Source organism: Monodelphis domestica, chromosome 7 (genome assembly GCF_027887165.1).
Source record: "Monodelphis domestica isolate mMonDom1 chromosome 7, mMonDom1.pri, whole genome shotgun sequence".
In the NCBI taxonomy this organism is placed as follows: Eukaryota; Metazoa; Chordata; class Mammalia; order Didelphimorphia; family Didelphidae; genus Monodelphis; species Monodelphis domestica.
In genome coordinates, this window is record NC_077233.1 from 79,680,522 (window position 1) to 79,693,156 (window position 12,635).

The window sequence follows — 12,635 nt, forward strand, 5'->3', positions numbered from 1 at the left end:
CAGAATGCTTTTAGAGAAAGGAACATTTTTTTTAATTTTCAGATGTTTTGACCTTAAGCCCAAAGGTCTTAAGACAACAAGTAACTCCAAAGGCATAAAACATTTGCAGGATTCAAGATGCAATGACATTTTCAACATTAACATAAGATTTGACCTTTTATATTCAGTCTTGTGGGATGTGGTCTTTAGCATGTTTTCCTCTGTTTTTTTTTTAATGGCTTATTCAATGGTGTACCCAGAAACTTCAACATTATGAAAACTCTAGTTGAAGGCCTGGAGAAAAAGTATCCAAGAGTACAATCTAGCCCATGACAACACGATTCCGTTTTAGACTTCATTTCCACTTTACTTGAATTAAATTGGGTCTCCCAAAACATAGCTAAAACTACAAAGAAGAAAAAATATAACCACAAACAGAATGACATCCAAGAATCAGGCCAAATTAAAGCATATATAATTTATTCATTGCTATAAGATTGGTCATAATTCAGAAGTTTTAAAGATTTAGTACAAATTAATATTTCCTCCACTGGACAATGAAAATAGATTAACATGAAAGAAATTACAGTAACTTTAAGAAAGCATTACATGAATATAGATCAAAGTCTCATGGCCAAACAATCCTTGACTGACTTATAAGGGCTAAGGTTTAAGCATTACCCTGGTAAAATGATTCCTGGATCTATATGTATTTTATAGTACCTATGCTATATGTAATATGATAATCAATTAAGCACAGATGGACCTACATAAATTTTAAGTACATTCCCCTTACAGTAAAGAAAAGTATGTTTTCCCCCCAAAAAAACCCTTTTAACCTAAATGACTACTATTATTCAATGACCATATTAGCATAAAAGAAAAATAAATTAAAAATTAAATTAGCCACCCTCTATTGGGGTTACAGAAAATATTAACAAATATAAATTGAGCATTTTCTGTCCTGAGAAATTCTCTGATCACTTTTTGAATAAGGAGAACCAGATGATATAATATGTCAAACACTGTGAAAATAACACACTCTAGATAGGCTAGTTATTGATATTATTTTAGAAAAATAGATTTGAAAATGGCAATTTTATTCCAATAAAGAGTAGAATCCCTCTCAAAATGACAACATTTTTAAATATCTCATTTTATAAAACTATGAAAGATAGCATTTAGTCAAAATGTTATTGTTCAATATTATATTCTTACGGCTTTTTACTTGTATTCCATTAAACAGAATCCAAATCTATTCTTCTTAGAAACAAAAGAAATTAAGGCCAAAGTCAAGAAAAGAACAATTTATCACTATTAAATCTCTTCCTTCTTCCCAAAAGAAATATTAAAAGATGAAGGCCTGAGGGAGTATTCTGTCATGTATAATTTATGGCACCTTTTTCAATTTATTTAATATGGCTACAGGGCTAAATAATAAGTGTTTTAATGTATAGAGAGAGCAACATTTGTGCAGCAGAAAGCCTACATTTTCCTTGTCACAGCATTATAGCTCAATGAATTCATGATTTGAAAGGGATTCATTTCAGATGGTGAATAAAAACAATGTATGTTAATATATCCAATGGAAATAGAACCAGACCCAGAATCTGGTTCTTGTCTATTCTGTGAATTATCTGTATAGCTTTATACTCACTTAAGACTCTCAGACTTATTGTTTTCTATTCAAAGGAAAGAGAAGAGTTTGGCTGTTTCCCTCACAGAACAATGAGCCCCTCTGAAGATAATTGTTTTCCATTCCTTAGGACTTCTTTGGTGGAAGCATTTCATGGCAGCTAGATGGACATTGAATATGGACGTACATATTTGTTGGAAAATTCAAAAGCAGAGTATGGAGTTTGCGGCTGCTGAGTTGCAAAGCTAATGAAGACCTGAAAGACACAAGTTAAATAATGAATATTATTAGAAGGCTAGGAAAAGGAGTGATCCATTTATTATGGTCTCAACCTCTCAGAAAGCTGTTCCTGCCTCCCCTCTCAAGTAAAATTTACTCTTGTCTTTGCTGAAAACAATTTATATTATTAAATGAGATGCTTATGTTTCCAAATTTCAATTCGGGATTTTTTTTAAACCCTTACCTTTCATCTTGGAGTCAATACTGTGTATTGACCCCAAGGCAGAAGAGTGGTAAAGGCTAGGCAATAGGGGGCAAGTGACTTGCCCAGGGTCACACAGCAGGGAAATGTCTGAGGCCGTATTTGAACCCAGGACCTCCCGTCTCTAGGCCTGGTTCTCAATCTACTAAACTATCCAGCTGCCCCCAATTAAGAAATTTTTTTCCAAAATTTCTGGTCTCTTCCTTTAGATTGTGAGCTCTGTGACATTGGTGATTATCTTCTTCCTTTCTTTAAAAATCTCTAACATTTTGAAAAATGCCTGGTACATAGTAGGAGCTTAACAAATTTTTATTGATTGATTACAGTGGTCTTTCCACTATATCTTGGTTCCTTCTTTGGTAAAAATTACAACCCATTATGAATAACAATGATAGTTACTTTTAGATCACAAAATATTGTTTACAACTCATTTTCCTCTTTGTAAAAGATAGAAAAATATTATTTTTTTCCATTTTATATAGTAGAAAACTATGGCTTAGAAAAATTAATTGATTTTCCCAATTATATTAGGATTACATCAGAATGAAATAGTTACCTGGTATATGGAGCCCCAGACTTAGTAAGAAAGATCTGAATTCAAACTCAGTGTTACTATTTCTTAATGACCCTAAATCATTTAATTTCTATTAGACAGTTTTCATAGATGCAAAATAGATATTTTAATATTAACAGCCTATAGGGATACTGTGAAGATAATATGAAATGCCATATATAAGTTGTTTTACAAATGTTAATGGTCAACATAATTATTACTTAGTAATGCTACTATTATTTTTATATATAGTATAAAATAAAAATTATTTTTCCAAAAAGAATGATAGTTTCAGAAAAAAATTAAACAATGATATACTAAAACCATGTTTTTGGCTTTTTAAAAGTTAATATAGCTTCTAATATTTTGTTTACTAAGAAAATTTGGCCATTGTTTTATGTATCTCAAAATATCAAGTGGAAAACCCCAAATACAAAGTATTTAATTATTTCAATACACAATACCTGTTCTAAAGTGGTTTGGTTAATAGAGTAGTGCTTGATATTCAGCAAAGTCTTATTGTTCTCTAGAATTTTGAACAAGTCTGCCAAGCACCCTTGTCTTTGTGGCACATGGTACTCCAATAAATTAAGGTGTTGTCCCTAAAAATAAAATCACAAAATGAGAGTTAGTACACAATAGAGCAATCAAAAACTATAGATTTCCTATGAATTCTTTTTTATACATCCACCTCCACCCCCAAAAGCACATAAAAAATATAAACCAGGTCAGATTGCCATCTAGAAGACAAATGCACAACTAATGTTTAGTGATGATAGAAATGAATGGAAGTGAGAAAGAGAAGTTGAGGTAAATGCTCTCAATTTCTTTTTTTCTACAGAAAGGAAGACTTTAATATGTTTGATCAAAACTTGAAAGAAAAATAAATAAATGTATAGTATGTTAAAGTAGCTAATAGTTTATAGTTTATGTTTATAGTATGTTGAAGTAGTTCCTTCTAGAGGAAAGAGTGAGAATAAGGGATTGGATCAATAGTTTTTGTAGTAGGGGGGTCAAGTTCCTAATCCATGATGATAAAGAAATAACATGATAGCCATGAAGATGATGTGGAGAAAAGGTATAATCTTATACCCAGCAATTTCTACCCAGATAATCTAATTTATTGAATAGAGGCAAAAAGGTTTTAATGATAAATGGCAATACAGGTGAAGGAAGGAAGGCTGAAAATAAGCACAAATAACAATAAAATAGTGCCTAACAAGGCCAGAAGTCAAAATCATTGACTTATTTGTCCTATATATATATTATAGCACTCTTTGAGAGTTTGAAATGATATTACATTTATTCTAGAACTACATATTTTACAAAGCCCCGGAGCATTATGAACCCAGCAAAAAACAGCATATTTTTAATCACCTATTAAAATGTGGCACTCTGGAAATATGAGTTTTGTAGTAAGGTTCTCTCTGGGGAATAGAAAGATACTACCATAATACCATCTACTTCAGTTAGATCCAGCAAGCTGCCTCACTTTCCTTAGAGTTGCTGAGTAAAAACCAGCTGCTCACATTATCATGGAACTACAATGATTTCCTGTGTTTTCTAATGTGGCCAAAGCAATTCCATTTTCTTATATTACATTATGGAAATAGGAAGGAAAACATGGAAAGACATACTTATCAACCTTCTCATTAGAGGTCATCAAATAAATGATGTTTCAAAACAGTGACTTAGAATTTTGGTATTACCTTAAATAAGATTCCTGGGAAATGGAGACTGAGAAAGTCAGAGATGGCATTATGCTGACTTGTTTCTTGGCTTAGCCAGACTTTAACACTATATCCAGCTCCAAACCTGAAAGGTGAGTAAAACACATGAGTACTTCTACACCAAATGCTTACTTCTATATAGTACTCCTACAATTTATCCCATCTAAAACCACTAAAAAAATCATTCTCATATGTCAGATTTTCTCTTGTACTGAACAGTTTAATAACAATCATTCATCTCTATGAAAATATTAGTAATTCTCTGCTTATGTCAAAAATCTTCAAAATGAAATCAGCTCAGAAAATCACTCCTCTTTAGTGTCTCCCATTCCCCATGGTTCCTCCCTCCTTCTGGTTGGAGAGGTTTATGGAAGGTAGATACTGGAATTTCCTCTGTTGATCTTTCTTTTTTTAAAGATGACATCCAAGGAAATCTCCTTATCATTTCCCACCTGACTACTTTCCAGTTCTCCTCATCTTTAGACACTCATCCCTTGACAAGAAGAAATCAACTGGGTGGCTCCCTCCTCCCCAGCTCATTTGGGACCTTGCCATGAAATTATCACCCCCCAGAGCCTCATAATCTCACCACCATCCTCATTTTCATGTATTGCCTTCCCCTTTGGAATGTGAGCATCTTGAGGTCAAGATATGTCTTATATTTTCTTTGTATCCCAACCATTTAGCACATTTGCCATATAATAAGCACTCTATGAATGTTTATTGACTCCAACTCTGACTTTGGATTTATATAATAAATTAATCTGAATCTATTTATGAAATTTCCTACTGCATATGATGGAAAGAGAAAAGGGAACAAGCTAGTCAACTAGCCAATCAGCCATGCAGCTTTGGGGAAAGGGTATGAGATTTAAAATTGAAAATCCTTGTTGACAGTAGCAAGAAAGTATTCAATAAGCCCAAAGAGCCCAACTTTTGGGATAAGAACCCACTAGTTGATAAAAACTGCTGGGAGAATTGGAAAACAATAAGGGAGAGATTAAGTTTAGATCAACATCTCACAACCTATACCAAGATTAACTCAGAGTGGGTAATTGTCTTAAAATTAAAGAGGGAAATCACAAGCAAATTCAATGAACATAGAATAGTATATATATTACATCTATGGAAAAGGAAGGGATTTAAGAACAAGCAGGAGATAGAGAACACTACACAATGTAAAAGGTAGGATTTTGATTATATTAAATTTAAAAGTTTATGTACAAACAAAATCAATGCAACCAAAATTAGAAGGGAAACAACAAATTGGGAAAAAAGTTTTAAACCAAAACTTCTGACAATGGTCTCATTTCTCAAATGTATAAGGAACTCAGTCAATTTTACAAAAAAGTCAAGTCATTGCCCAATTAAGAAATGGCTAAGAGACATGAATAGGCAGTTTTCAAATAAAGAAATCAAACCTATCAAAAAGCACATAAAAACGTGTTCTAAATCTCTCAAAATTAGAGAAATACAAATCAAAACAACACTGAGGTACCACCTCATACCTAACAGATTGGCTAATATTACAGTAAAGGAAAAGAATAAATTTTGGAGGGGTTGTGGAAAAATTGGAACAGTAATGCATTGGTGGTGGAGTTGGGAAATAATCCAGCCAATCTGGAAGGCAATATGGAATTATGAGCAAAGGGCTTTAAAAGAATGCATACACTTTGATCTAGAAATACCACTGCTAGGTTTGTACCCCCAAAGAGACAATAAGGAAAAATATTTGCACCAAAATATTCATAGCTGCACTATTTGTGGTGGCAAAAAAACTAGAAAAATGAAGGGTTATCCCTCAATTGGGGAATGGCTGAACACATTGGATTGATGATCTGGAGGATTTGTATATGGATATGGGAGAACCTCAATGAACTGATGCAGAGTGAAATGAGCAGAACCAGGAGAACATTGTACACAGAAAGTAAAACATTGTGGAACAATCCAGTGTAATGGACTTTGCTACTAGTAGCAATGCAACAAGCCAGGACCCTCTTGAAGGGCTTATGGGAAAAAATGATGACCACATTGAGAGAAAGAACTGTGGGAGTAGAAATGCAAAAGAAAAACATATGATATCACTTATCAAGTGTATATATGGGGATGTGATTTTGGGTTTAGGCTTTAAAAGATTTCTCTATAGCAAAAATGAATAATATGAAAATGGGTTTCAAGTGATAACATTCAAACAACCTAGTTGAATTGTTTGTCAGCTCTGGAAGGGGAGAGAGAAAGAAAATGAATCATGTAAACATGGAAAAATATTAAAAATATAATACATGATATGTTTAAGGATAATATATTATATGTTCATATAATATATTCAAAACATAATATTACAGAAATAAAATATTGCTTACATCAAAAAAGAAAATCCTTGAAGAAAATCCTTATTCTATTCACTTAGCTTCTCTTTACCATAATAACCCATCTATAAAATGAGTGGATTAGACAAGGTGATCATAACATTCTAGCATTTTGTCAGTCAGTCAATATATATATATATATATGTATTAAATTCCTGTTACATACTAGGCATTATGCTAAATTCTGGGGATAGAAATAAAGGCAAAAAATAGTCTTTGCCTTTAAGGAATTCACTACCTACTAAGGAAAACTATAGACCAAAAAAAGTGTACAAATAAGATTTATACAGGATAAACAGAAAATAATTAAGAGAAAGAAGACAAGAAAAATTGGGAAAGGCTTCTCAGAGCAAGTAGGATTTTATTTGGGACTTGAAGATAGCAATACATGAGCATGAAGATGGTAAACATTCCAGGCATAAGGGTCAGTAAAGGAAAATGCCTGGACCCAAGTGATTTTATTCATGGAACAGTAAGAAGGCTAATGTCACTAGATAAAAGAGGTATATGGGGTAGAAGGTATAAGAAGACTGGAAAGGTTTGGAGGATAAGTTATGAAGGGCTTTGAATATCAAACAGATGACAGAAAATCAGTTGAGTTAATTGAATATGGAGAGGACATGGCTAGACTGGCATTTTTAGAAAAATCATTTTGGTGGCTGACTGTAGGATATACTGGAGTAGGGAAAGGTCTTACATCAGGAAGACCAACCATCAGGCTATTTCATAGTGCAAGCATGAGGTGATAAAGGTCTGTTCCAAATAGTGGCCATAGAAGAGAAGAGAATAGGGAGACATTGTGTGATTTTACAAACAAAATTAATGGGCTTTGGCTAAAGGTTAGATATGTAGAGTGAGACATGATGAGGAACTGATGATGAAACCCAAATTACCAGCCTAGAGGAGTGGGAGGATGGTGGTGCCCTCAGTGTTAATAGAGAAATTTGAAGGAGGGAAGGTTTGGAGAAAATATATGTTCAGTTTTGGACAAGTTGAATTTAACATGTCTATTGGAAATCCAATTTGAGATGTCAGAAAGCCAGTCGGAAATTTGAGATTGGGGTCAGCAGAAAGGTTAGTATTAAATAGGCAGATTTGGCAATAATCAGCATAAAAATTAAAATTAAATTCAAAAAAACTGATGACATTGCTAAGTGAGGTTGTAGAGAGCAAGACGAGAAAAGGGATTAGAAGAGAACCCTGTGGGATATCCATGGTTGGACATGATTTGTTGAGAATACAGCAGAAGAGATTGAGAAGAACATTCAGATAAATAGAAGGAAAACCAGAAATTAGTGGAATCTCAAAAACTTAGAAAGAAGAATCAGGTAGAAGAGGGTAATCAAAGTATCAAAGGCTTCAAAAAGATTGAGAATAATAAGGATTGATAAAAGACCATTGGATTTGGCCATTAGGAGATTTGGTTTAGAATGATTAGGTCAGAAGCCAGGAGTTTAAAAAAAAAAAGAATTCAATCATTTACTGTTATCCAATAATCTTATGACCCTGGGCCATAGGCTAAAGACCTAAGAATTTACTAAAATGCTTAAGGAAAAAGAATATCTACCACTTAAATAATTTGAGAAAACAATTTCATATTTCTTCACATATAAATAACTACTCTGCCCTTTTGGTCTGATTCTGGTTGATGGAAAATCATGGCGAAGAAGGATAGTTAGCCTGAGAAATGTACTTGGTACAGTGATAAAACTAGTGATAAAATAATTCATAATTGCATAAAGGATGCCTCATTAGAGCTACAAATTAATCTCATTCACCATTTATTCATTCATTTGCTCATTCATGAATTCTTATGCTTTTGTTGAGCTATTCCTATTATGTGCATCATAATAACAATAATAATGATCATAGCCAAAATTTATTAAGTATTACCTATATGTCAAGCCCTGTACTAAGTGTTTTACAAATATTATTTTTTTAGCTTCAAAACTACCCCAATAGGTAAATGTTATTATTATCTTCATTTTTCACAGATGAGAAAACTAATGCAAACAAAAGTTAATTGACTTACCCAGGGTCATTCAATATTCTATCCACTGCACCACATAGTTGCACTCAAAGGGTTTTCAGAGTTTTTAAAAGTAATGCATTTATTCATCAATTTTGAGGAAATAGTATGTTCCTGATTTAGATAGCTATATGTGGCTAAAATCTCAGATAATAAAAAGGAATATGTTGTCTTGTCCATAAACTCAGGGAGCTTATGGAGACAACATGTAAAAATATTAAAACTGTATACAAAGAAGCTGAATGCAAGATAAGTTGGGAATAAGCAAAAAATTGTTATTATATACACAATGAACTCAAAACTGTTAATCCATAGAAAATAAGAGTGCTAGTAACTTCTTCTATGTTAATTTTTTTCCATTATAAGAAATTGTAGTAAGGTAAAAGTTTCTTGGCAAACAAAAACCATGTCTTAAATACAATTACATGGAAGTATTTACTTCTTTAATCAATCTAATAAATTGTCACTGTAGCAAAAATCAGAATTACATGCTAAGAACTGATATCTTCTAACCAAAGTTCAAGTTTTTCCTTTTTCACTCAAAGGATTCTTATCATAGGCTCTACAAGTTAACTAGATCTATGATCTCATTGACTTGGTTGTGCCCTCCCATAAGACAGATAATAAGCAATTAATGACTTCTTCTGAGGTGATTCTTATCCGTGGTGTTCCATAAGATTAACAATGAGGCTCCACTCAGAGTTCTGGAGGTTTTCCTCACTTATTCTTTAAGTCATTGGGAAGCTAGTGGATCTCTCTGGCTGTACACCTGATAATTTCTTCTCTGGCTATGCCATCAGTCCATTTTCCCTTTTTATCATACTTTCCTTCATAAAACCTTTCACCATTTTTCTTGTTCAAAGTACCTCATTGCTTATATGTTCTACTTTGTTCACATTCATCACGTATTCTACATGCCATTTATTTTCAATTCTTTGGAGGGTTTTTATCCATATCTCTTTGTCATACAACAAAAACAGCAAAATGTTGCCATTAATTATATGGGTTGTGGTGTTTTCATGGTGTTGAGAGGGAATTTGGGACTTATAGGTCTTTTGCAATTTCCTGGATGCAGTTCTTCATATTCAACCTATTAAGCTCTGAGCTCAACACTTCATCTAGTGTCAGTCTTAGATATAAGTGCTGATTGGCAAATTCTATAAGTTTTCCTTCCAACTGCATAATATATTCTGGGCAATATACGTCCTACATGCACTTGGCCTTTCTTGTGTTGATGGTCAGGTGGATCTTGTTTAAACACTTCTATATGGGGTGTGGGGACTTAGGGAAGACTAGTACTCTGGTATGAGGGCTTGCCAAGTGCTTTTCAGGGCTTTGGTGTCCATCTAACACCTGGCTCTCACCTGGGGCTCCAAGAAGCTGCAGTGTGGACAGCAGCTGCACCCTGGCAAACCATTTCAGGAGAGAGGCTCAGACTCAGGGGTGAGTGAGGGGATGCATGTATCCCAGGCGCAGGCAGAAGGAGTCAATGAGAACAATTTGTTTTGACGCCCACAAAGGTGGCAGGAGCAGGTACTGTGGAGCACCTGGAGATTGCTTTTAGACATTGGCGAAGCCAAGGTCATCTACTACATCCTGAGCCATCACCAGCCACCTTGGTTTGTGTCTTGCCACAGAATTTCGCTAACTCAAGAACAAGTGAGTCCCACTTGGACAACTCTGTCTCTTTTAAATGCAATTTATATGCAAGTCAGAAGAACTTGCCCAGTGCTGTCATGTTGGTCTTCTTTGAGTACAAAGAACAACCACCAACCAGATTGTGTAGTTTTAGCATTATTCTGGGACTCCAGTATAATTATATTCTCAGACTAAAGCATCTGGGCAATGTAACTATTCACAAGGAATCCCTCTTCATATTGGAACTCCAGATATACTTAATTTGGAGGATCTCATTGAGCTCTTAATATAATGCCTCTCCCTTTTCTCTTCCAGCTAATATTGGTACAAAAGTTGCAATTATTTCCATAGTGGCCTTTTTTGTAAATACTTATTACAATATGAGATAACCAAATGTCCCATGAAATTATGTTTTTACTGCCTTTGAATAAATGATAAAAATGACTCTGCTAACTCTTATTGTCTGTTCAAATAAGCCACCCTTCACATTTACCTTTAACTTGCTCATATATTTAAATTCCTTTTATATAAAAGCTGCCAAGATTGAAAAGTCTCAGCAACTCCAGAAATATATCCACTCAGAAGTCACTGTACAAAATAATTTCATCAAGAGTACTAACAGATAAATTTAAATTGATATAGTGTAAAAATAGTTTCCATATTAGCATCATTTGCCCCAACATTTGTTCTGTCCTCCACAACTATCACAGTAGAACCAAAAGAAGAGGTCACATAGGAACGGGGAATAGTTTTGTAGTTTTTTCTATGTTTTGTGAATTGCTGTTTGAAAGGAATCTTAACTAATTGGCCGGCCAATTAGTCATCAGTCTTCCCATATGTACTTAAACCAACAGAACCAGTCTCTTTCTAGAGGCATATCTGAAACCTTCCCATCACTGAAGGAAGTTCCTGATTTTAAGCACTTCTGACATAGTTTGTGAAAAATAATGATTATTTCCATACCATCAGATATCATGGCAGGACCTTGTCAAGTCAGTAAGCACTTATTAAGCACTTCCTATAGTAGTAGTAGTAGTAGTCTCTCAGAAGCCAAGTATGACGATTGTCTTTGTGCATTTTCATCTATGATAGATAAGTGTGCACAAAGACACTTGTGCGTGAAAGAGATTTAAGTGGAAAAATCGTTGCACAGAGACAGTCCCACTCTCTAGGCGTTGGAAGCCTGGGTCCAGTGGCACGAAAAGTCATTACACCTGGAGACTTCCTCAGCTGCATTGGATGGCCATGTTGTCTTTTGTGCTCCAACACGTCCTAAGCACTCCACAGTGCTTTGCTGCATCGCCCTCTCAGCCGTTGAACCTTCTTGTTGGTTTCTTCTGTCTGTTCCGCCGAAACAGTCTTCATATGCTGGGTGAGCAAGGCCCTGGTTCACCAGGGGTCTACAACCCGATGGCTACCCTCACAAGGTTTGGCCGGCCTGTCAAAGCCACTTCCTATATATCTGTTTTATCTATAGAGCTATTTCTATATAGATATATAATATTCCCTATGTACTAGGCACTGTGCTAAATTCTAGGGTTAACAGAAGGAGAGGCAGGAGAGCTCAACGTTTAAGGAGCTCAAAGTCATGAAAGAAACAATACACAAACAAGCTATATACAGGAAATTTTTTAAATCAATAAAGGGAAGACAATACCATTAAGGTTTCTTGTAGAAAGTAAGATTTTATCCCAAATGTGAAGGAAGTCAGGAAAGCCATGAAATCTAGGAGATAGCTATGAGATGAGAGAGAGAGAGAAAAAGAGAGAGTTTTAGATTTTTAGACAGGGGAAGCATTCAGAGAAAAGGCACTTAAAATTACTATAGAATGTATAAATACTTCCAAAATACCCATAAAATTATATAAATACAATCAGGAAAATATTAATTTCTCATGAGTATGATGATTAAATGCAATAAAAATTGTAATATTACCTAAATTACTTATTTGGACTAACAGTACCATGATCATTAACTATACTACAAAGAACAAATTATTAAAATATTTTGGTGCAGTGAGAGACAGACAGAGACAGAGAAATAAAGATATAGAGAGACAGAGAGAGATCCATTACTGGAAGAGATTAAGTACACAAAAGGGAGAAGCAAATCTATTTAATACTCTTGCATTTGATAAACACATAGATCTCAAATACAGAAATGTAGTTTCATTACTTCAAGATGACTAACTGCTGGGAAATGTAATGATTAAAATTTAGG

The 12,635-nt window shown here is 34.2% G+C and overlaps 1 protein-coding gene across 1 annotated transcript in view; it reads right to left on the bottom strand.

Annotated features, from left to right (window-relative positions):
* Positions 1 to 440: 440 nt before the first annotated feature.
* The window catches only part of ABCA13 (ATP binding cassette subfamily A member 13), a 497,021-nt gene continuing 484,826 nt past the window's right edge, over positions 441 to 12,635 (bottom strand). Inside the window, 3 exon segments of the mRNA XM_056806268.1 lie at positions 441 to 1,871; positions 3,114 to 3,251; positions 4,359 to 4,464. Coding sequence (XP_056662246.1) covers positions 1,776 to 1,871; positions 3,114 to 3,251; positions 4,359 to 4,464 — 340 coding nt within the window. The 3' untranslated portion in view covers positions 441 to 1,775.